Raw genomic sequence first — 25,665 nt, 5'->3', positions numbered from 1 at the left:
ATTCCGATGAGTAAATATTTCAAAAGCCCGTAGCAACGCACGGGCGTTCTACTAGTACACATTTTAAAGATCACATTGTATGGATAGTATCCCATCCTGCAAAAGATGAAAATTGTATTAGTGAATGAAGCAAGATGTGCCCATGGTAATCCGAACCAAATAAAATGAGGGCAAAGTAAAATGTGGCAAACGATCTAAATAGCTGCTGAGCATATGAACTTTCTCTCCATATATCCGATACGGTATAAGTAGTCAAGGAAATGTAAAAAATATATTTGAGTTTAATACAAAAACAAAAAACCAAAATGATAGCAGTGAATGGCTGAACGAAGAAGGGTCGTCACATGAAATCGAAGGTTGTCAGGATGTTCTTTGCCACTCGTCACTTCAGTTCAGCTGAATGTTCCTCCTTATATCTGCTACAAATAAATCACAAAAATAAAATGAGAAGACACAAGTCAGGTTCCAGTAAATTCTTGTGGCTAGCGTATGAACTCATAGTTAATAACTAATATCCATTTAGTCTGAATTAAGACAATTAATATTACATAAAAAATTGAATAAAAATTGTGCCTATACCATCTTCTTGGAACTACTTCGGCCGCGTGAACAGCTTGATACCATGGTGCCCAAAAAACACCTACCAGTTTGTAATGAAAACGTTTCACGCGGTCGGGGTAAACAGGCATGGTAGAATTGTTAGTGGCAGCTAGGCGAAGTAAGGGCCCAACCGAAGCCGATGCCAACAGTGGCACCATGAAAGGTGGAGAAGGGCAGCGTGAAGCTAGAGCACAACATGGCTGCGAGCTTGTCCACTGTCGGCTGTTGGTCAGAAATAGGTGTTGCTGCCTTGGACCATGGGAAGAGAACCACCAGCAGGGCGAGGAGCACGTCCACCCAGCTTGCATCATCCTTGAGCCCGATGTCCTCATGTCCTGCAGTCCGGAGGCTAACCTACCAGACCACGTGTGTGCTCGTCGCCTTCCTTGCTATTGTGTGGCTACACATTAGGTGGAGCGTTGATGACCTCGATGGCGTTGGCTGATGGTCAGGGGTCACTTGTGAGGGCACATGCGTAGCGGTGTTGCGGTTCTCTTGGTGGTGCATGGCCCGCCTCAACGGTTGCTGCCGCCGCGCTTGAGATCAAGATAGCTAGGGTTGGGGAAGGAGGTACTTCTGAGGGCCGCACTGAAGGCGAAGGTGGCCTACCCCATCGTAACCAAGGATAGAAGGTAGAGGAGGGGAGGAGGTACAGTGGGGATGAAGTGCAGAGGAGGAGGTGACAATGCTGGCAATTTTTTGGATGAAAATTGGAACGGGATAGGGGAGAGGAAGGTGCAGCGGAAAGAGAAAGAAACCGAGAGGCGGTGAGCGTGGGATTGCTACTTCTTGAGCTTGTGTTGATTTTTCCCTTGAAAAGGAAATGGTGATCCAGCAAAGTAGAGATAAGTATTTCTCTCAGTTAAGAACCAAGGTATCAATCCAGTAGGAGGCACAAGCAAGTCCCCAATATATGCACCCGCACAAACTAATAAACACTTGCACACAATGCGAGAAAGGGGTTGTCAATCCCTTCACGGTCACGAACAAGAGTGAGATCTGATAGAGATAGTTTTAAAAGATAAATAAAAGAGCAAACTAAAGTAAATATAAATAAATTGCAGCAAGGTATTTTTGGGTTTTTTGATTTATAGATCTGAAAATATATGATGGAAAATAGATCCGGGGGGCATAGGTTTCACCAGAGACTTCTCTCTTGAAAGAAAACATATGGCGAGTAAACAAATTACTATCGATCAATTGATAAAAAAGTGCATAGTTATGACGATATCTAAGGCAATGATCATGAATATAAGCATCATGTCATGACAAGTAGACCGAAACGATTCTGCATCTACTACTATTACTCCAAACCAAGGTTGTCAGAATCGCGATTTTGAATTGGATCGGAGCTCTGATGGTAGGATCGCAAATCATAGAATCTTCACTATCAAGATCGTAAAAATGTAGATTCTATGAACTAAAATCATAGAATCAGAGGGGTTATTTTGGATCGTGAAGCCGTAGAATCGTATAATAGAATCGCGATTCTGACAATCTTGCTCCAAACATCGACCGCTATCCAGCATGCATCTAGAGTATTAAGTTCATAAGAACAGAGTAATGCTTTAAGTAAGATGCCAGGATATAGAGGGATAAACTCAAGCAATATGATATAAACCCAACTTTTTATCCTTGATGGCAACAGTACAATACGTGCCTCGCTACCCCTTCTGTCACTAGATGAGGACACTCCAAGATTGAACACAAAACTAAGCACCTATAGTTGGCCAAACCAAACCGATAGCGAGGGGTTTATCTTAACCAAACTAGATTGGAGTTGGCCAAACCAAATTGATAGTTCAAAGAGAAATACAAAGATATCTTAACCATGCATAAAAGAGTTCCGAGAAGACTCAAATAATATTCATAGATAAACTGATCATAAATCCACAATTCATCGGACCTGGACAAACACACCACAAAAGGTATTACATCAGATAGATCTCCAAGAACATCGAGGAGAACATTGTATTGAAGATCAAAGAGAGAGAAGAAGCCATCTAGCTACTAGCTATGGACCCATAGGTCTATGGTAAACTACTCACGCTTCATCGGAAGCGCAACAAGGTTGATGTAGAGGCCCTCCGTGATCGAATCCCCCTCCGGTAGGGTGCCGGAAAAGTCCACAATATGGGATCTCACGGGAACAGAGGCTTGCGGCAGTGGAAAAAAGTATTTTCGTGGATTCTTATGATGTTTAGGGAATATTTGGGAATTTATAGATGTGGAATTAGGGTTGAAGGACACCAGAGGGGCCCACAAGCCGTCAGGGTGCCCCCTAGGGCACGCCCTCGAGGCTTGTGGCCTTCTCGGGACTCTTCTGGCCCTCTCTCTAAGTCAAGTAGGTGTCTTCTGGTCCAAGAAAAATCATCGTAAAGTTTTATATCGTTTGGACTTTTTTGATATCCTTTTCCGTAAAACTCAAAAACAAGGGAAAAAACAGAAACTGGCTCTAGGCTCTTGGTTAATAAGTTAGTCCCAAAAATAATATAAAATAACATATTAATGCATATAAGACATCCAAAATAGATAATATAATAGCATGGAACAATCAAAAATTATAGATATGTTGGAGACGTATCAAGCATTCCCAAGCTTAATTCCTGCTTGTCTTCGAGTAGGTAAATGATAAAAACAGATTTTTTGATGTGGAACGCTACCTAATTTATTTCTCAATGCAACTTTCTTTATTGTGGCATGAATATTCAGATCCATAAGATTCAAAACAAAAGTTTAATATTGACATAAAAACAACAATACTTCAAGCATACTAATAAAGAAATCATGTCTTCTCAAAATAACATGGCTAAAGAAAGTTATTCCTACAAAATCATATAGTCTGACTATGCTCCATCTTCATCACACAAAGTATTTCATCATGCACAACCCCGGTGTTAGTCAAGCAATTGTTTCATACTTTTAGTGTTCTCAAACTTTTTCAACTTTCACGCAATACATGAGCGTGAGCCATGAATATAGCACTATAGGTGGAATAGAATATGGTGGTTGTGGAGAAGACAAAAAGAAGGAGAAAGTCTCACATCAACTAGGAAAATTAATGGGCTATGGAGATGCCCATCAATTGATATCGATGCTAGTGAGTAGGGATTGCCATGCAACGGATGCACTAAAGCTATAAGTGTATGAAAGCTCAAAAAAAACTAAGTGGTTGTGCATCCAACTTGCTTGCTCACGGAGACCTAGAGCAATTGAGGAAGCCCATCATTGGAATATACAAGCCAAGTTATATAATGAAAAATTCCCACTAGTATATGAAAGTGACAAAATAGGAGGCTCTCTATAATGAAGATCATGGTGCTACTTTGAAGCACAAGTGTGGAAAAACGATAAACATTGTCCCTTCTCTCATTTCTCTCATTTTTTGTTTGGGCTTCTAGGCCTATTTTTTATTTGGGCTTCTGTGGCCTCTTTTATTTTTTATAAAGTCCGGAGACTAATCCCAACTTGTGAGGGAATCATAGCTTCCATGATCCTTTCCTCACATGGGACAGTGCTCTAATAATGATGATCATCACACTTTTATTTACTTACAACTCAAGAATTACAACTCGATATTAGAACAAAAGATGACTCTATATGAATGCCTCTGGCGGTGTACCGGGATGTGCTATGATCAAGAGTGAAATGTATAAAAAATATGAACGATAGCCTTGCCACAAATACTATGCCAACTACATGATCATGGAAAGCAATATGACAATGATGCTATGTGTCATAATAAACGGAACGGTGGAAGTTGCATGGCAATATATCTCGGAACGACCATGGAAATGCCATAATAGGTAAGTACGGTGGCCGTTTTGAGGAAGGGTATATAGTGGGTTTAATGCACCGGCGAAAGTTGCACGGTACTAGAGAGGCTAGAAATGGTGGAAGGGTGATCCATGGACTCAACATTAGTCATAAAGAACTCATATACTTATTGCAAAAAAATATTAGCCATCAAAACAAAGTACTACGCGCATGCTCCTAGGGGAGAGGTTGGTAGGAGTTAAGAATCGCGCGCTCCCGACCTCCACACAAAGGATGACAATCAAATAATAAATCATGCTCTGATTTCATCACATAACGGTTCACCATATGTGCATGCTACGGGAATCACAACTTTAACACAAGTATTTCTACTAATCCGCAATTACTCACTAGCATGACTCTAATATCAACATCTTTATATCTCAAAACAATCATAAGGAATCAAACTTCTCATAGTATTCAATGCACTTTATATGAAAGTTTTTATTATATCTCTCTTGGATGCCCATCATATTAGGACTAAATTCATAACCTAAACAAATTACCATGCTGTTTAAAGACTCTCAAAATAATGCAAGTGAAGCATGAGAGTTCATCAATTTCTATAAAATAAAGCCACCACCGTGCTCTAAAAAGATATAAGTGAAGCACTAGAGCAAACTACCTAGCTCAAGAGATATAAGTGAAGCACATAGAGTATTCTAATAAATTCATGATTAATGTGTGTCCCTCTCAAAAGGTGTGTACAACAAATATAATTGTGGCAAACTAAAAAGCAAAGAATCATATCATACAAGACGCTCCAAGCAAAACACATATCATGTGGTGAATAAAAATATAGCCTCAAGTAAATTCACCGATGCATCGAAGATGAAAGAGGGGATGCCATCCGGGGCATCCCGAAGCTTAGATGCTTGGTTGTACTTGAATATTACCTTGGGGTGCCTTGGGCATCTCCAAGCTTAGGCTCTTGCTCCTCCTTATTCCGTTGTCCATCAAATCTTTACCAACTTCACAACACAAAACTCAATAGAAAACTCGTAAGCTCCGTTAGTATAATAAAATAAATCACCACTTTTGGTACTGTTGTGAACTCATTCTCAAGTTATATTGGTGTTATATCTACTTTATTCCAACCTCTCCATGGTTCATTGGTTCATACTCCCCATACTACCCATAGATTCATCAAAATAAGCAACAACACATAGAAAACAAAATAGTCTGTAGTAATATGGAAACTTCGTATACTTCTGTAACTCCAAAAATTCTGAAACTTAGGACAACCTAGGAAATTTGCATATCAATCTTGTGTAGAAAAATCAGGATTTTATCACGATTCTGTGAATTTTAGAAATCCTGCTACTGAACGCAAAAGTTTCTGTTTTTCAGCAAGACCAAATCAACCATCACCATAGACCATCCCAAAGGTCTTACTTGACTCAAACACTAATTAAAACACTAAAACACAATTACTACAAAGGTAATAATGTGTATTTATTGAAGAATAGTAGCAAAAACAAAAACACAACAATAAAAAATGGGTAATAAAAATTGGGTTGCCTCCCAACAAGCGATATTGTTTTACGCCCCTAGCTAGGCATAAAACATAGACCTAGGTATTATCATCTTTCGTATGCAAACCATAAGTAGCCCTCATAATAGATTCATATTGAAACTTAATTTTCTTTCTTGGGAAGTGTTCCATGTCCTTCCTTAACGGAAACTGAAATCTAATGTTTCCTTCTTTCATATCAATAATTGCACCAATCGTTCTAAGGAAAGGTTTACCAAGAATAATAGGACATGTAGGATTGCAATCTATATCAAGCACAATAAAATCTATGGGCACATAATTCCTATTTACAACAATAAGAACATCATTAACCCTTCACGTAGGTTTCTTAATAGTGGAATCCTCTAGATGCAAATTCAAAGAACAATCATCCAATTTATGGAAACCTAGCACATCACATAAAGTTTTTGAAATCATGGAAACGCTAGCATCCAAATCACACAAATCATTGCACTCGTAATCTTTAATGTTAATCTCAATAGTAAGTTCCCACTCATCATAAAGCTTTCTAGGGATAGAAACTTCCAACTCAAGTTTTTCTTCAAAAGATTTCATCATAGCATCAATGATATGTTCAGTAAAAGCTTTATTTTGATTATAAGCATGAGGTGCATTTAACATGGATTTAAACAAGGAAATAAAATCTATCAAAGAACAATCATCATAATTAAAGTCCTTGAAATCCAAAAGAGTGGGTTCATTGCTACCTAAAGTTTTGACCTCTCCAATCCCACTTTTGTCAATTTTTCTTTAAGATCTTTAAACTCCAAATTATTGGGATGCCTTCTAGCTAAAGTTGACTCATCACTAGTCCCATTTTATCAAGATTTATATTATCAAACAAAGATTCAATAGGAGTCACACCAATTACTTTAAGATCTTCATCATTATTATCACAAGAAATAGAAGAACACGCTTTTACAAACCAATCTCGCTTAGCACGCATCCTAGCGGTTCTTTCTTTACATTTATCCATAGAAATTCTAATAGCTTTTAGAGACTCATTAATATCAATCTTGGGTGGCTTAGATCTAATTTTTAAATAATCAATCTCAAGAGAAATCTTATCAACGTTCCTAGCCAAATCATCAATCTTAAGCAATTTTTCTTCTACCATAACACTGAAAATCTTTTAAGAATTAATGAAATCTTTAATATTATTCTCAATATCAGTAGGTATTTTATTATAATTTCCATAAGAATTGTTGTAGGAATTACCATAATTATTAGAGGAATTACTAGGAAACATCCTAGGGTTGAAATTACCTCTATATGCGTTATTACCAAAATTGTTCCTACCAACAAAATTCACATCCATAGATTCATTATTATTCTCAATCAAAGTGGACAAAGGCATATCATTAGGATCAATAAGAGCACTCTTACTAGCAAACAATTTAATAAGTTTATCCATCTTTCCACTCAAAGTATTAATTTCTTCAATTGCATGCACTTTTTTATTATTGAAAGATCTTTCAGTATACCATTGAGAGTAATTTGCCATAATATTATCTAGGAGTTTAGTAGCTTCTCCTACTGTAATTTCTATAAAAGTACCTCCCGCGGCGGAATCTAAAAGATTTCTAGATGCAAAATTCAATCCGGCTTAAATTTTTTGTATGATCATCCATAAACTTAAACCATGAGTAGGGAAACTTCTTATTATCAATTTCATCCTCTCCCATGATTGTGCAACATGTTCATGATCAAGTTGCTTAGAATTCATTATATCGTTCCTAGGGGAGATGATCTTAGCGGGAGAAAAATACTTGGAAATAAAAGCATCTTTACACTTAGTCCATGAATCAATACTATTTTTAGGCAAAAATGAAAACCAAGTTTTAGCACGATCTCGTAGTGAGAATGGAAATAGCTTAAATTTAACAATATCATTATCGACATCTTTTTTCTTTTGCATATCACACAACTCAACAAAAGTATTTAGATGAGATGCGACATCTTCACTAGGAAAACCGGAAAATTGATCTTTCAAAACAATATTCAACAAAGCGACATTAATTTCATAAGATTCCGCACTAGTGGCGGGAGCCATAGGAGTACTACTAAAATCACTATTATTAGTGTTGGAAAAATCACATAATTTGATATTTTCTTGTGACATCGTGACAAAGCAAGCAATCTAGCACACAAGCAAACGAAAAGACGAACGAAAGAAGGGCGAATAAAAAGGCAAATATTTTTGTGTTTTTCTGAAAACATTTTAGAAGGGAGGGAGAGGAAAACGAGAGGCAAATGGCAAATAATATAAGTGCAAGAGATGAGATTTTATGATGGGTACTTGGTAAGCTTGATGTAGAACCTCCCCGGCAATGGCGCCAAAAATTCTTCCTGTTACTTCTTAAGCTTGCGTTGATTTTTCCCTTGAAGAGGAAAGGGTGATACAGCAAAGTAGAGATAAGTATTTCACTCAGTTAAGAACCAAGGTATCAATCCAGTAGGAGGCACAAGCAAGTCCCCAATATTTGCACCTGCACAAATTAACAAACACTTGCACACAACGCGAAAAAGAGGTTGTCAATCCCTTCACGGCCACGAACAAGAGTGAGATCTGATAGATATAGGTTTAAAAGATAAATAAAAGAGCAAACTAAAGTAAATATAAATAAACTACAGCAAGGTATTTTTGGGTTATTTGGTTTATAGATCTGAAAATATATGATGAAAAATAGACCCAGGGGCCATAGGTTTCACTAGAGACTTCTCTCTTGAAAGAAAACATACGTGGGTAAACAAATTACTGTTGAGCAATTGATAGAAAAGCACATAGTTATCACGATATCTAAGACAATGATCATGAATATAGGCATCACGTTCGTGACAAGTAGACCGAAACGATTCTGTATCTACTATTATTACTGTACACATCGACCGCTATTCAGCATGCATCTAGAGTACTAAGTTCAAAAGAACAGAGTAACACTTTAAGTAAGATGACATGATGTAGAGGGATAAACTGAAGGAATACAACATAAATCCCATCTTTTTATCCTTGATGGCAACAATACAATACATGCCTCGCTACCCCTTCTGTCACTGGTTGAGGACACCGCAAGATTGAACCCAAAGCTAAGCACTAAGAAAAACCAATCTAGTTAGCCAAACCAAACCGATAGTTCGAAGAGAAATACAAAGATATCTTAATCACGTATAAAAAAGTTCAGAGAAGACTCAAATAATATTCATAGATAAACTGATCAAAAATCCACAATTCATCGGATATCGACAAACACACCGCAAAAAGGTATTACATCGGGTAGATCTCCAAGAACATCGAGGAGGACATTGTATTGAAGAGCAAAGAGAGAGAAGAAACCATGTAGCTACTAGCTATGGACCCGTAGGTCTGTGGTAAACTACTCACGCTTGATCGGAAGGGCAGCAAGGTTGATGTAGAGGCCCTCCGTGAATCCCCCTCCGGCAGGGTGCCGGAAAAGTCCCCAAGATGGGATCTCACGGGAACAGAGGCTTACGGTGGCGGAAAGGTATTTTCGTGGATACTACTAATGTTTGGGGAATATTTGGAAATTTTTAGAGCTGAAATTAGGGTTGGAGGACACCCGAGGGGCCCACAAGCCCTCAGGGCGCCCCCCCCCGGGCGCGCCCTTGGGACTCTTCTGACCCTCTCTCCAAGTCACTTAGGTGTCTTCTGGTCCAAAAAAAAATCATCGTAAAGTTTTATTCTGTTTGGACTCCGTTTGGTATTTTTCTGTAAAATTTAAAAACAAGAAAAAACAAAAACTGACACTGGGCTCTAGTTAATAAGTTAGTTCCGAAAATAATATAAAATAACATATTAACACATATAAGACATCCAAAACAGATAATATAGTAGCATGAAGTAATAAAAAATTATAGATACGAGACTTATCAAGGACCGGGGGCGAGATATTTCTGAAAGTGAAATTGACCATCATAGTTCTAAGACATCTCCACGTATTTTCTCAACAGATGCAACAATAAAAAGGAGAACAAAGAAAATCCAAAGCTTATGTGTGTACACGTGCAATGTGAAACGCATCTGATGTGGGCTAGCTTTAGCCACTTTATTTTTTTTATTTTTTTGAACATCAGTACAGACACAAGCGCTCATATACACGCACATACACTCACCCCTATGAACGCACATACGCACACCCTACCCCTATGGGCACCTTCGAAAGACTGAGCCGGCATATCATCTTGAGATTTACGAAGTCACCGTAAGCGCCTCGTCGTCGACGGGAACATCTCCTCCCACTGAAAGCGCATCGCCGGAAATTCTGAAATAAATCCAGGAATAAATGCGAGCACCAAGATTTGAACCCTGGTGGGCTGGGGATACCACAGTCCCTCTAACTATCCAACCACAGGTTGGTTCGCCTTTAACCACTTTAATTAATTCTTGTTTATATGCTTGCTTTGAGATGAATATGTGGGGTGGTACAGAAAAAAAGTGACTGAACCTAAAATTAAATTCAGTCTTCTCGGCTATAGCCGGTCCCGTCAAACATACTCTTTATTTTGACAATGTCTGTGGTGCAACTTTGACTGAAGCTCAATTGAATTCCTGTTGAGTGTCAAACAGACACTCCTTATTTTTGTGGCAAGACAGATATAGCGCAGCCTCATTCATACTCCCTCCATCCCATAATATCATCGTTCTTGAAATGAATGATATATATATATATATATATATATATATATATATATATATATATGTATATATATATATATATATATATATATATATATATATATATATATATATAGACACTGACTGATCACCAGTGGTGGTGGTTGTTGTCAGCAGCATCATGGGTGCCGGAGGCAGGATGGCGGAGAAGGAGCGGGAGAAGCAGGAACTGCTCGGCCGCACGGGCGCCGGCACGGCCTTCCAGCGCTCACCGATGGACAAGCCGCCGTTTACGCTGGGCCAGATCAAGATGGCAATCCCGCCTCACTGCTTCCAGCGCTCCCTGGTCAAGTCCTCCTCCTACTTGGTCCATGACCTCGTCATCGTCGCGGCGCTCCTGTACGCCGCGCTGGTCTGGATCCCAGCCCTCCCAGGCATGCTCCAGCTGGGCGCCTGGCCGCTCTACTGGGTCGCGCAGGGCTGCATCATGTTCGGCGTCTGGGTGATCGCGCATGAGTGCGGCCACCACGCCTTCTCTGACTACCCGCTGCTCGACGATATCGTCGGCCTGGTGCTCCACTCATGGCTGCTCGTCCCCTACTTCTCGTGGAAGCACAGCCACCGCCGCCACCACTCCAACACCGGGTCGCTGGAGCGCGACGAGGTGTTCGTCCCAAGGCCGAAAGAGGCGCTGCCGTGGTACACCCCCTATATCCACGACAACCCCGTCGTCCATGTGGTGCTCATCGTCGTGCAGCTCACCCTTGGGTGGTATATGTACCTGCCGCTCAACACCTGGGGCCGCCCGTACCCGCGCTTCGCCTGCCATTTCGACCCCTACAGCCCGATCTACAACGACCGGGAGCGCGCCCAGATTTTTATCTCAGACGTCGGCGTGCTGGCCGTGTCGTTCGTGTAGAAGGACAAGATATGGGCTGTGCAATCTCGATGTATTGATCGGTGCACCAGGCATGTATATATAAGTACAGAGGTGGGCCACAACCTCAACTATACAAAGGAAATAGGAGGTGGGCCCTACACACAAATATACACGTACACAATATACTCAACACCCCCCGCAGTCGAAGCGGCGCCAGTGACGCAAAGACTGGAACGGAAGTCCTCGAAGGTAGAAGTTGGCAGTCCCTTCGTCATCACATCGGCGAACTGCTGAGCGGTCGGCACATGGAGAACCCGCATACGTCCAAGAGCCACCTACTCATGCACAAAGTGAATGTCCAGCTCGATGTGTTTAGTCCGGCGATGATGAACCGGGTTGGCGGAGAGGTACACCGCAGAAACGTTGTTACAGTAGACAACCGTAGCCTGGGAGACGTCGTGATGCAGCTCCTGAAGTAGCTGTCGTAGCCAGGTGCACTCGGTGACAGCGTTGGACACAGCTCGGTACTCAGCCTCCGCGCTGGAGCGTGTAACCGTGGGTTATCGCTTGGACGACCACGAGACGAGTGAAGGACCGAGGTAGACGCAGTAGCCAGAGGTGGACTGACAAGTATCAAGGCAGCCAGCCTAGTCTGCATCGGAGTAGGCCACCATCTCCAGAGAAGTAGACGCCGTGAGTGTCAACCCGAGGGCCATCGTGCCGCGGATGTAGCGAAGGATTCGCTTCACGAGAGTCCAATGAGAGTCACGAGGGGCGTGCATGTGGAGACACACCTGCTGAACAACATACTGAAGATCCGGTCTGGTGAGAGTCAAATACTGTAGAGCGCCGACAATAGACCGGTAGAAAGGAGCATCCAACGCAGGCGATCCCTCAAGAGCAGAGACCTTGGCCTTCGTGTCAATAGGAGTAGCAATAGGGTGACAGTTGAGCATGCCAGCACGCTCAAGAAGCTCATGTGCATACTTCTGCTGATGAAGAAAGAAACCGTCCGGACGCCGAACGACCTCAATGCCAAGGAAATAATGTAGAGTACCCAGGTCCTTGATAGCAAACTCGTCACGCAACCGGAGAGTAATCTGCTGAAGAACAGCTGCGGAGGAGGCGTCGTCGAGGCGGCCGGTGTCGGGGCCGACGAAGCGGCCGACGTCAGGGCCGGCGAGGTAGCCAGCGTCGGGGCCAGCGAAGGGGCCGGCAAGGTAGCCGGCGAGGGGGCCGGCATCAGGGCCGGCGAGGTGGCTGGCGTCGAGGCCGCGGAAGAGGCGGCCGAGCCTGCAGCGTCCGATCCCGCGGCGCCTGAGTCGGGGGCGGCGGGTGAAGGTGGGGCGACGGCTGCACCGTCAAAGCCGGCCGAGGAGGCCGAGGGGGCGGGCACCGGCGTGAGGGCGCGAGGACCGCCAAAGCCCGGAGGCGGTCCACGGGCCAGGCGGGACCGTTCGCCTAAAGTCGTCGAAGAGCCGCTGGTGGCCGGCGGTGACGAGACGACAAGGGGTACCTGCTGCTGAAATGGAAACACCATCTCATCAAAGTAAACGTGTCGGGAGGTGAAAACCCGATGGGAGACGGGATCATAGCAGCGATAGCCCTTGGCGTTAGGTGGGTAGCTGAGAAAGATGCAGGCGACGGAGTGGGGTGCAAGCTTATGAGGTGCAGTAGCGGTGATGCTAGGGTACAAAGGCAGCCAAAGATGCGAAGCCCATCATAAGAGGGCGGTGCACCGAAGAGGAGATGATGAGGTGTAAAGTTCCCGCGAGTACGACATGGGCGGATGTTGATGAGGAGAGAAGCGGTGGCGAGAGCGTCAGGCCAAAAGCGCGGAGGCACATTGGCATGAAAGAGAAGAGTCCTAACACAGTCATTGAGAGTGCGAAGGATGCGCTCAGCACGACCGTTCTGCTGCGAGGTGTACGGGCAAGTGAGACGAAAAATCGTGCCATGTGTGGTGAGAAGATTACGGACTGCGAGGTTGTCAAACTCCTTCCCGTTATCTGTCTGCAACGCAAGAATGGGACGACCAAACTGCGTGAGAACATAAGAATAGAAAGCTGCGAGAGTGTATACAACATCCGACTTGCGGCGCAACGGGAAGGTCCACACATAATGCAAAAAATCGTCAAGTATGACAAGATAATAAAGAAAGCCCGTATTACTGGCAATAGGAGATGTCCAAACATCACTATGAATTAACTCAAACGGGTACGATGCAACAAAAGAAGAAGCCCTAAACGTAAGACGAGCATGTTTACCGAGGCGACATGCATGACACGAGTGATCCTCGTTCTTATTACACGTGAAAGAAAAACTCCGAAGTATGTGGCGAAGGGTCGCAGGATTAGGATGACCCAAGCGAGCATGCCAAAGATCCACTCCAGTGGCGAGAGCGACATGGGCGGCGTAAGTAGTGGAGGTGGCGGAGTGAACCGGGTAGAGCTCGTCGGGGCTGTCACATCGGTGGAGCACCATCCGCGTGCGAGCGTCCTTAACAAAAAAACCACATTCGTCAAATTCAACGGTAACCGGATTTTCACGTGTAAGAGAACGAACAGAAACAAGATTTTTAATAAGTTCAGGAGAAACTAGAATATTAGACATGGATATAGGAGTGGAGTTAGACCGAAAATATGTATGACCAATATGAGTGATAGGAAGGGAAGAGCCGTCACCGACGGTGATGCGGTTGGAGGTGTGGACAGGATGGGCGGTGTGGAGGTTACCGGGGTATGCCGCCATATGAGCGGTGGCGCCACTGTCCATGTACCAATCGCCGCCGCCGGTGTAGCTGGACGGGTAAGGAGCGTTGTGGAGAGCCGCCAGGAGGGCCGGGTCCCACGGTGTCGGCGGGAGAGGCGGCGCGGCCGTCAGGGGCAGCAGCAGCGGCCCACCTGGCGGCGGCTGCTGACCATAGGGCGCCGCGTAGGGCTGCGGCGCGGTGTAGTACGCCTAGTGTGGCTGAGGCCGGGTGCCGAGAATGCCCGGGGCAGGGGCCCGGCTAACCGGCATGGAGTAGGCCGGCGTACCACGGGACCGGCTGAGAAGCCTGCTGCGGTGGGCGGGGCGCTCCTCCCTGAGCACCTGCGCCCCCCTGCTTGCGGCCGCCACGACGACCCCCCCCCCCCCCCCCGTTGGCCGCCGGCTGGGGCGGCGGGAAGGGGGCGGCCGGTATGGGCGGGAAGGCGGGCGCCACCGAATGTGGCGGCGTCGGGCGCGGCGGTGGCGGGGCCGAACCCCCGCGGGTGCCTGCGATGAGGGTGGTGTGGGTCACGCGAGTCCGCGCCACCCGCATCCGGCGCTCCTCCAACTTGAGGTACGCGACCACCTTGGCGAAGGTGGGCTCCGGGATGAGGGTGAGGTTGGAGGCGGCGTTCCCGAAGTCCTCGTTGAGGCCGCCGGAGAGGGTGCTGATGAGGAGCTCATCGCCGATCTTTTCCCCGAGATCACGGAGCTCATCGGCGAGCTTCTTGAGGCGCATGCAAAAATCATAGATGGATGAGTCAACTTGCTGGCACCCGTAAAACTCACCATAGAGCAGGACCTTGCGCTGCAGCCGATTGTCGGTGAAGAGGCCGTTGAGCTTGGTCCAGACCGCATAGGCGTCGTCCTCGTCGTCCACCACGGTGTGGAAGAGGTCGCTGGAGATGGTGAGGTAGAACCAGCGGATGATGGTGGCGTCGAGGATCATCCACTCCTCATCGTTGATCATGAGTGCCGAGTCCACGGTGTCGTCCACGTGGCCGTGCAGGAGGTACTCACGGAACACAAGCGAAAAATACCGCTTCCAAGCGGAGTAGGACGCGGTGGTGTGATCAAGCTTGACCGGAACACGCTCATGGATGTTGAGGTCGCGGACGAGGGTGACATCGGGACCGGCGAACGGGTTGGAAACGGTGGACGAGGAGGAGCTCATGGCTAGGGTTCGGGACTCGTCGCGGGTGGAGGGAGACGGGGTGGTGCGGGTGCGGCGCGGGTGGGAGAGGAGGGGAAGGGTGGCGGCGCGGGTGGGAGGGGAGGGGAGGGGTGCGGCGCGGGTGGAGGGTGATGATGCGGGTGCGGTTGGCGGAAGCAGGAGCAAGAGGCGGCGGCGGCCTTGGAGAGAGGCGGCGGCGGCGGTGGGCGAGGTGGTGGGAGAGGCGGCGGTGACCAGCGGCGGCGGCGGACCGAAAGGAGGGCGGCGGCGGCGGCTGGTGACGGCGGCGGGGAGTAGCGGCGGCGGCGGAACGTGGAGGCGCGGCGGCGGCGGCTATTAGGGTTAGGATCGTGCTGCGATAGGTACCATGTAGAAGGACAAGATATGGGCTGTGCAATCTCGATGTATTGATCGGTGCACCAGTCACGTATATATAAGTACAGAGGTGGGCCATAACCTCAACTATACAAAGAAACAGGAGGTGAGTCCTACACACAAATATACACATACACAATATACTCAACAGTTCGCCATGTTGAAGCTCGTGTCGACGTTCGGGTTCTGGTGGGTGGTGCGGGTCTACGGCGTGCCGCTGATGATCGTGAACGCGTGGCTGGTCCTGGTCACCTACCTGCACCACACCCATCCGGCGCTGCCGCACTACGACTCGACGGAGTGGGACTGGCTGCGGGGGGCGCTCGCCACCATGGACCGCGACTACGGCATCCTCAACCGCGTGTTCCACAACATCACGGACACGCACATCTTGCACCACCTATTCTCCAACATACCGCACTACCACGCCATGGAGGCCACCAAGGCGATCAAGCCCATCCTCGGCGAGTACTATCAGTTAGACGCCACCCCCCTCGCTAAGGCCACATGGCGCGAGGCCAAGGAGTGCCTGTACATCGAGCGCGAGGACAGCAAGGGGATCTTCTGGTACAGCAACAAGTTCTAGCCGCCAGGATCCATCAACCGTGCTGCAGGAAGAACTCAGGAAGAGATCCAGGGCATTTGGGCGGAAGGAAGACTATTACCGTGGTTTTGCTCAGTTCCATCTTTACTTTTTTCTCTGTGATTTAGTCGCCGGACATGGTTTGGCCGGCGGTCGTCCTTGGTGTCCGTGGCCATTGACATGGCCGTATGTTGTGTGTGCGTCTGTCATCTCCCCGTCCATGCATGTCGTGTTGCTGTAAACCAATAAACCATTTCGTGTTTATGTCGGATTTTTCATAGTACACCGGTTCTTTTCCATGGCTTTCGCTTTTGCGCACCGCACCATGCGGCACAATAATAGTTGGCCAACATATGCCTCATTAGCAAAACTAAATATTTATGTTGATACTTCCTTCGTTCCTAAATATTTGTCTTTCTCGAAATGTTCTTGCTAGCCATTGTGTGATTTTGCAAGTCTCTCTAATCAAAATTAAACTAACGGTAAGCTTTGATTAGTGATTTAGTGAGAAAATGTTCCAGTGGAATATGATGATAGTAAAAATTATGGGTTCTCTTAGATTTCCCCCTTCATATAGCTCACTTGGAATATCTTAGATATATGATATAGCTCACTTTAAAGTATCTTAGATATAATATATGAACATATTAAACACTTCTATATTTCTTTACAGAGGGAGTAGTATATATAATATCACATGGCAATACATGAGATGTGAGTGTAACCGCACCCGGTTGTAAGACTCCTCTTTTATACTCCTAGGAGTATGTACTTCCATCGTTAGTGAATGTGCTGGACGGGGTGAATATCTTCTGTATTTAAATAGCTAGCTCCACTAATCTACTTATCTCAATATGAATGGGAAAAGATCCACCTCAATGTACAACTATCTATAAAAAAACCACCTCAACATGTACAACTATCTATAAAAAATCACCTCAACATGCAAACATGCATGCCATTTTCATTCTATTATGATGTTTATATTATACAATAATCAAACACAAAAATCATATGAATATCAGTTTTAATTGTTATATTATTACTCAAAATTTTCATATTAAATGCAACACTATGAATATATTGCAACACATTTTCACAACAACATGCCAAGTATCATCTAGTATTCAATAGAGTGAAAACTATGATGCAAATTAGTAAATAATTTAACTTTTTTTTTAGGAAAAGCCATCATGGCTAGCTTTATTAACTTAGAAAGGAATTACATCATCCACAAGGTTTAAGACAAGACAGCCTGGGGGCTCGTCCGTCCAACTAATCTAACTACTTGCTACGAGTGCATACCTCCTTCCTAGAAATCAGAAAAGCTTGGATGTTATCCACGTTTTGTACTGCACAGTTCACGTTTCCCCCCTTCCATGCAGTATATGTTCCGTCGAGAGTAGTATAAGTAGCTTTTTTTTCGATGCCACTGGGTCTGAAACTTTGAACATACACTAATGCTTTTTAGTGGGATTACTTGCAACCAAGGAGGATACAATGTTATACAATATTTTTATGTGTCAGGAGACTTAGCCCACAAAAAGCGAATTGTGCTGTATTTGTACTACTTTGAGGTGAGGTATATAGTAGGAGTACTTAGAAACTAAAAGAGTATATACCTTCTTTTTACACAATGGGTATTTTTTTCCTGGTGAGTATATATACATTTTCTGTGAGTGAGTATATACACATTTTCTGGTGAGTGAGTATATATGTTTGTCTGTGAGACGGTATATAACTCTTGTCGTGGTTTTAGTTCAAAATTTTAACCTAAAACCACGACAAAAATTATGAAACGGAGGGAGTAATATTTTTTTGAGTCCTTATATAGACAGAGGTGCCTTTGGCCTTTTCGCAAAAAGGGTCTATTATAGGAGTTTATCTGTAACCTAGTAAGGGCATCTCCAACGCCGACCCTCAAACCGCCCGCATACGTCCGGACCAGACGTGTTTTGCCAACCAATGCGATCCTGTATTGGTTTGTAGGCCAGTATGGAGGAGCTTTTTCCCGCAAATCATACAAAGTGGGGGGGGGGGGGGGAGGGAGGGGTTTGCGGGCGTCCGGACCGCTACCACGCACGCTCTTGACTACACTGGCCCGTCAAAAACCCTCCTCCTTCATCCATGTGTGTTCCAGCCCAACGTCAGCTGCCGCGCATTGACGCACCCAACGCTTGGCCTCACAGGAATCCGCTATTTAACCGCGGCCACACCTGGCTAAACTCCACACCACAACACATCCGCTCCACATCCTCCTCCATTGCACCACATCCACCATGAACGCGAGCGGGAACGATCTATGGGAGAGCCTATCGACGGAGATGAAGCATGAGGTCGCCGCCCTTGCGGCCACCTGGCACTGTCGCCGTGTCAGGAAGATTGAGGCCGGCATGCCGGCCAGCTCCCCCCAAGGCCTCCGACCACGACTCTACAATGGAGACAGGGTTCGATGAAGACACCGTGCCGATGCATGCCAGCTTGACCATGGAGCAGGCACAGACGCACTACGACGCCGCCATGACGGATGAGGAGCAACCTGCTCCGGCTCCTATGTCGACATTCCGGCAGGCTGAGGAGGAGCAAAGGTACAACCTGCTCCTCTTCGACAGCACCGGTTGGCGAAGGGCCAAATCTACGGCGAGCGCGCAAGCGAGGAGGCCGTGGTGGCCATTACAGCGGCGAACCCGAACTTCGTTGTGGAGCAGCAGACGCTCTACGAGGCTGGACGTGCTCAACGCGTCGCTCGCAACGCAGTGCTGGCACAGCCGGACGCGGACGCAGCCGCACAAGTGCTGGCAGCGCAGGCAGTCGAGGACGAGAACGCTGCTAGTTGTGTGTCTTACACGCCGTCGTCCAACTTCCGGGGGCGCATCTGGCAGGTGGACAGTGACGGACCGTCCACATCGATCATCAACCTCGCGTCTACCTGCATCGGCGACAGACAGGTTGCAGACCCATCTTTCATGTTCCACTTTATCTCGCGAAGACCGCACCTTCACTTCACGGGTCTTAAACCCTGCCGCCATTCATGAACACGACAGATGGAGGACATGGTCGCCGATGCCGAATACAAAGAAAGTGAACGACGGGCGCCACCGTATGGCAGCTTCAGGCCCTGGCTACTTTTTTTGGTGAAAAATGTTCAAAATGCAATAACGTATGGTTTATCTGAATATCCGTCGTGTTTGCATGAAACTTGGTTTGAAATATATGTGGACGGATGCGGGAGCAAATTTGTGGATCAGAAATGCCTTAATTGAGCACGCATTGCATTTTGCTGACAGGGCATGCGTGTACCATTTTTTGTGATAGCATATAGTATATACTAAAAAGCGATTACCGTGTTGATTAGTCAGAGAGAGTGTGAATAAATAAGTAATACAACATGAGTCTGCACTCATGTTTATACATATACCTTTCCATGAGCAGACGACTATGCATGGCCTACAACGAGGATCACGTCTCGTCGTCATCACAGGATCAGGATGAAAGGAACACCAGCGTCGTCGTCGCTGGCGGCTAGCAGCTGACAGCGGCCGTGCTACATGAAAGAGTCCACTCCACGGAAACTGGAAGGGATGTTCAATTGTTCAGACTTTGTTTTCGTCGGTCGTCGCCGGCGGCGGATAAGGGAGCAGGGGACTGAGGCCTTCCAAAATACTCCCTCCGTCCGAAAATATTTGTCGGAGAAATTGATGGAAATGGATGTATCTAGAACTAAATTGCATCTAAATACATCCATTCCCCCGACAAATATTTTCGGACGGAGGGAGTAGTAATCACTAGCGTCGTCGTTGCTGGCGGCCAGCAGCTGATGACGACTGCGCTACATGACAGCGTCCTCCATGGATGTTGAGATGTTGTGGTCATGGCGCCGGCGCACAGGGAAAGAGGGGATTGAGACCTTACACAAGAAATACTAGCGTCGTCGTCGCTGGTGGCTCGGCGGCTCGCGGCTGATGGTGACCGAGCTACATGAGAAGCGTCCACGGGAAGGGATGTTTAGAGTATATAACTCTTGTCGTGAGTATATATGTTTGTTTGTGAGACGGTATATATAACTCTTGTTGTAGTTTTAGTTCAAAATTTTAAACTAAAACCACGAAATAAATTATGAAACGGAGGGAGTGATAATTTTTTCGAGTCTTTATATAGCCAGAGGTACCTTTGCCCTTTTCGCAAAAAGGGTCTATCACAGGAGTTTATTTGTTACCGAGTAAGGGCATCTTCAACGCCGACCCTCAAACCGCCCCCATACGTCCCGACCTGACGTGTTTTGCCAACCAATGTGATCCTGTATCGGTCTGTAGGTCAGTCCGGACGTGCTTTTTCCCACAAAACCAAAGAGAAGTGTGTGTGTGGGGGGGGGGGGGGGGGGGCTTTGCGGAGGTGCACCCGGACGCTTGGCCTCACCGGAATCAACCGCGGGCACACCCGGCTAAACTCCACACCACAACACATCTGCTCCACATCCTCCTCCATTGCACCACATCCACCATGAACGCGAGCGGGAACGATCTATGGGAGAGCCTATCGACGGAGACGAAGCGCGAGGTCGCCGCCCTTGCGGCCACCTAGCAGTGCTGCTGTGCCAAGCGGATTGAGGCTGGCATGCCGGCCAGCTCCCCCGAGGTCGGCGCCGCTGACCCCGCAATGGAGACGGGTTCGATGACGACACTGCGCCGTTGCATGCTGGCTTGACCATGGAGTAGGTGCAGGCGCACTACATCGCCGCCATGGCGGATTAGGAGCAATCTGCGCCGGCTCCTATGTCGGCATTCGAGCAGGCTTAGGAGGAGCAAAGGTACAACCTGCTCCTCTTTGACAGCGCCGGCTGGCTAAGGGCCAAATCTACAACGAGCGCGCAAATGAGGATTCCGTGGTTGCCATGGCCGCGACGAACCCAGACTACGTTGCGGAGAAGCAGATGCTCTACGAAGCTGTGCATGCTTAATGTGTCGCTCGCAAGGCAGTCCGCCCAACAAGCGTTGGCAGCGCAGGCGGTCGATGATGAGAATGCTGCCAGTTGCGCGTCTTACGTGCCGCCGTCCAACTTTCAGGGGCGCATATGGCAAGTGAACAGTGACGGACCGTCCACGTCCACCGGCATCGGCGATGGACAGGTCGCGGACTCCCCCGAAGATGACTAGGGCATGGGAGGCGGCAGAGCATTGTCTCCCAAGTGGGCCGGTCTGTCTCCCATATTCTACTTTTCCTTGCCAGAGACCGCACCTCCACTTCACGGGTCTTGAACCCCGCCGCCATTCATGGACACGGCAGATGTAGGACGTGGTCACCGATGCCGAATACAAAGGAAGTGGACGACGGCCACCGCCGTAGGATAGCTTCAGGGTCCGGCCATGTTTTTTAATGAAAAATGTTCAAAATGTAATAGAATTCCTTACGGTTTATATGAAAATCCGTTGTGTTTGCATGAATTTCGTCTAGTTAATTGAAACTTGGTTCCTAATATATATGGGCACCGTTGGATAACAGGCTCCCGCATCCATGTCCTCGGAATGGTCACTCTGTTTACTAACGGATGTGAAGTAAATATGCGGGTTTGTGTTAGAGATGCCCTAATTGAGCACGCATTGAATTTTGCTAAGAGGGCATGCGTGTACTATTTCTTGTGATAGCATATACTATCAAAAAACGATTACCATGTTGATTAGTCAGAGGGAGTGAGTCTGCACTGAATGTTTATACATGTACTACCTTTCCGTGAGCAGGCGACTATGCATGGCCTAGAACGAGGATCACGTCTTGTCGTTATCACAGGATCAGGATGAAAGGAACACTAGCGCCGTCGTCGCTGGCGGCTAGCAGCTGACAGCGGCCGTGCTACTTGAAAGCGTCCACTCCACGGAAACTGGAAGGGATGTTCAATTGTTTAGACTGTTAGACTTAATCCTGACATGCACGTGGATGTGTGCACCTGTGCTTTGGTTAATCACTGTTAATTGTGGCTGGTTAGTTGGCTAGCTACAAAGGTTGGGCGTGAGCGGTTCTAGGTGCATGCATGGCTGAGTTAGTTAGCTAGTTGAGTCCTTCTAGAAGTGGATAAGTGCATGCAGTTAGTGGCCGTGGTGGCGGGTCGTGTGTGCGTGTGTGGAGTTGGTGCTCGGGTCACGTGTGTGGGCTGGCCTGGGTATAAAACCCCCATTGTGTACTGATAAAAAGGCACCGGTACGAGCCGTGATGTAGCCTGTGTGCTGAATATAAAAAAGGCGTTTGGGCGCGGGGCGTTGGTCGCCGGGAAAAAAGTGTGCTCCTTCTTCCACCTCCGTCCGGCGTGAGAGAGAGAGCGGCAACAATAATTGGTATCAGAGCTTGGTGTCTTGGGCGTGCTTGCCGTGCCGGAGGCGTGGCAGCGATGGCGGCGCTCGTCGGCGACTGCGTGTTGGAGCTCCGGGTCGTGTGTCGGTTTATGGAGGTGGGCGGCGCTGTGGCTGCCATGGCGTGTGGCGGAGGCGGCGGACGGTGACGTCGTACGTGCGGCGACCGCGGAGGCCGCCGAGGCGCTGCGTTGTGGCGCGGTGGCGCGGCACGACATGGCGGCATGGAGGCCACGGCGGTGCAGGGCAATAACACGCGGCGGCCTAGTGCGCACTGAACGCGTCGGGCGCGTCGGGACCGCGTCGAGGCGCTGGACCTGGTTGCGCAGATCGCGTACGTGTGCGGCGGGAGCGCGGGCCGGGAGCGTGGGGACGTGGGGAGTGCGCGCGAAGGGCACGGCGGTCGCGGACACGAGGAGGTCGCGAAGGACATGCGTGGTGGCGCAGAGGTCGCGACGGCTCGGGGCGACAACCGTGGAAGGTACGTGACACGTAGGCGCGGCGTGGCGGCTGCCATGGCGGACGCGGAGGCGGCACGCGGTGAGCGTCTGATGCTGTCGGGCTTGTCGGGCGCGTCGGATGCGCGCGGGACGTGCGGGACGCAGAGGGACGCCAAGCGTCTGTCGCCGACGGAGGAAGAGCTCGGCGTGTGTCGCCGGAGTCGTGATGGAGCACGGTGCGACCGGCGTCGTTGCGCCAGGTCGGGTCCGCGGGCTGGGTCACGCTCGTGACGACGACAATGGGAGTAGCAACATCAAGTCCGACGACGGCAAGCATGCGACACGTCACAGCGACGGGCGAAGGCCGCAGTGGCGCGGTGCGACGGCCGTGGAGGCGCGTGGCGCGGTATGTGTGTGGCACAGTGGCCTAGTCGCGCGTTGACGCGTGCAGTGCGTTCAAGATGACGGCCGAGGACGAAGCATGTCAAGATTAGGAGGAAAAATGTTAGACTTAATTCTGACATGCACGTGGATGTGTGCACCTGTGCTTTCGTTAATCGCTGTTAGTTGCGGCTAGTTAGTTGGCTAGCTACAAAGGCTGGGCGTGTGTGGTTCTAGCTGCATGCATGGCTGAGTTAGTTAGCTAGTGGAGTCCTTCTAGGAGTGGATAAGTGCATGCAGTTAGTGGCCGTGGTGGCGGGTCGTGTGTGCGTGTGTGGAGTTGGTGCTCGGGTCACGTGTGTGGGCTGGCCTGGGTATAAAACCCCATTGTGTACTGATAGAAAGGCACCGGTACGAGCCGTGATGTAGCATGTGTGCTGAATATAAAAGTGGCGTTTGGGCGCCGGGGCGTTGGTCGCCGGGAAAAAAGTGTGCTCCTTCTTCCACCTCCGTCCGGCGTGAGAGAGAGAGAGAGCGGCAACAACATAGACATTGTTTTCGTCAGTCGTCGCCGGCGGCGGATAAGGGAGCAGAGGACTGAGGCCTTCCAAAATAGTAATCACTAGCGTCGTCGTCGCTGGCGGCTAGCGGCTGATGACGACTGCGCTACATGACAGCTTCCTCCACGGATGTTGAGATGTTGTGGTCATGGCGGCGGCGCACATGGGAAGAGGGGATTGAGGCCTTACACAAGAAATACTTTTTTTGCATGATAATACGCGTCTCATTTATAAGATGAAATCAAGTTACAAGGCACGTACACACCGACCTTACAGGCATGAAAAGATAGGATAAATCTATGCAAAAAACCAGCGCCTATCTCCCTCCTTCGACACCACCGAAGCGACCACCAAAGGGATGGAAGACAGATCACCTCTACACCCGAGCTCGACGCGCTCCATCACTGATCAACAGCTTTACGGACCTCCAAAGTCGTTTGCCAGAAGTTTTTCAGTTCAGTGACTGATAAATTCACTTACATCATCGGCACGCTCGGGCAGCTTTACGACATCGACAACATGACCATAACGGAGGCGATCGGACGCCTGCGAACATGGGAAGAGAATGTTCGTGGCTGTCGGAAAGGAAAAGGAGGAGGTTATGACCAACTTATGTACTCGCGCGCAGATTGGGAGTCCCCATGTAGCAAAGGAAGGCGCAACGTTGGCGAAGGCTCAAGCAACACAAAGCGCGGCGGACAAACCGAAGAAGGCAAAGGAAAAGGCAAGCCACAAGGTCGTGGTAAGGCGGACCAATCTAAAGAGCGGAAGCCACGGAACTTGGATATGTCCGAGGTCAAGTGCTATAACTGCAACGAGATGGGTCACTTTGCGAAGGATTGTCCGGAGCCTAACAAGAGGGAGATCAAAGCAAATTTGGTGAAGCAGGAAGCCGAACGTCCATGTCTTCTGCTGGCCGAAGTTTGTGATCTTGTGGAGCCTAACAAGCGTGAGATCAAGGCAAATTTGGCAAAACAAAAAGACGAACGTCCAGGTCTTCTGATGGCCAAAGTTTGTGATCTCGTCCAAACGGTGGTTGTGAAACCAAACCGGAAGGTGCTACTTCATGAGAAAAAGGTAACACCAAAGTTATCCGGGACCAGAACGTGTTGTGGTATCTAGACACGGGTGCCAGTAACCACATGACGGGGTGCAAGGAGAAGTTCCTCGAGCTAGAATATGATGTTCAAGGCTCGGTCAAGTTCGGTGATGGTTCAAATGTGGAGATTTGCGGGTAAGGTTATGTCCTCTTCGAGGGTCTCACAGGAGAACATCGCATACTCACCGGAGTGTACTACATCCCACGGCTTCGCAACAACATCATCTCTTTCGGGAAACTTAACGAGAATGGATGCAAGGTGGATATTGAGAACGGAGTGATGACGATCTTCCATAACCTCCAAAACGTGCTAGCGCATGTGAATCACACGCGGAACAGGCTCTATATCCTCAACCTTGATCAATCTCAACCGGAGTGTTGGCTCGCCAAGAGTGATGATGATTCATGGTTATGGCATGCTAGATTTGGACACGTTAACTTCTACGCCTTGAAGAAGATGTCGAAGATGGAGATGGTATCTGGGATACCGTTTATCGA

General features: G+C 47.7%; 1 protein-coding gene across 1 annotated transcript; it reads left to right on the top strand.

Annotated features, from left to right (window-relative positions):
• The first annotated feature begins 756 nt into the window (after positions 1-756).
• LOC123134423 (fatty acid desaturase DES2-like) lies at positions 757-16,556 on the top strand. The gene is made up of 4 exons (XM_044553681.1): positions 757-968; positions 1,272-1,367; positions 10,758-11,496; positions 15,915-16,556. The coding sequence occupies exons 1-4, from the start codon at positions 757-759 to the stop codon at positions 16,347-16,349; spliced, it is 1,482 nt and encodes a 493-aa protein (XP_044409616.1). The 3' UTR covers positions 16,350-16,556.
• The last annotated feature ends 9,109 nt before the right edge of the window (positions 16,557-25,665 follow it).

This window comes from Triticum aestivum, chromosome 6B (assembly GCF_018294505.1).
Source record: "Triticum aestivum cultivar Chinese Spring chromosome 6B, IWGSC CS RefSeq v2.1, whole genome shotgun sequence".
Classification (NCBI taxonomy): Eukaryota; Viridiplantae; Streptophyta; class Magnoliopsida; order Poales; family Poaceae; genus Triticum; species Triticum aestivum.
Note: the sequence above shows the minus strand (reverse complement) of the source record. Positions and strands in the feature narration are given on the sequence as shown.

Excerpts from the sequence above, each read along its gene's own strand:
- LOC123134423 (XM_044553681.1), top strand. The coding sequence starts at position 757 with ATGAAAGGTGGAGAAGGGCAGCGTGAAGCTAGAGCACAACATGGCTGC. Across the intron at positions 969-1,271 it reads GCTAACCTACCAGACCACGT|AGGAGGAGGTGACAATGCTG; the intron begins GTGTGCTCGTCG and ends GATGAAGTGCAG. Across the intron at positions 11,497-15,914 it reads GCGTGCTGGCCGTGTCGTTC|TTCGCCATGTTGAAGCTCGT; the intron begins GTGTAGAAGGAC and ends TATACTCAACAG.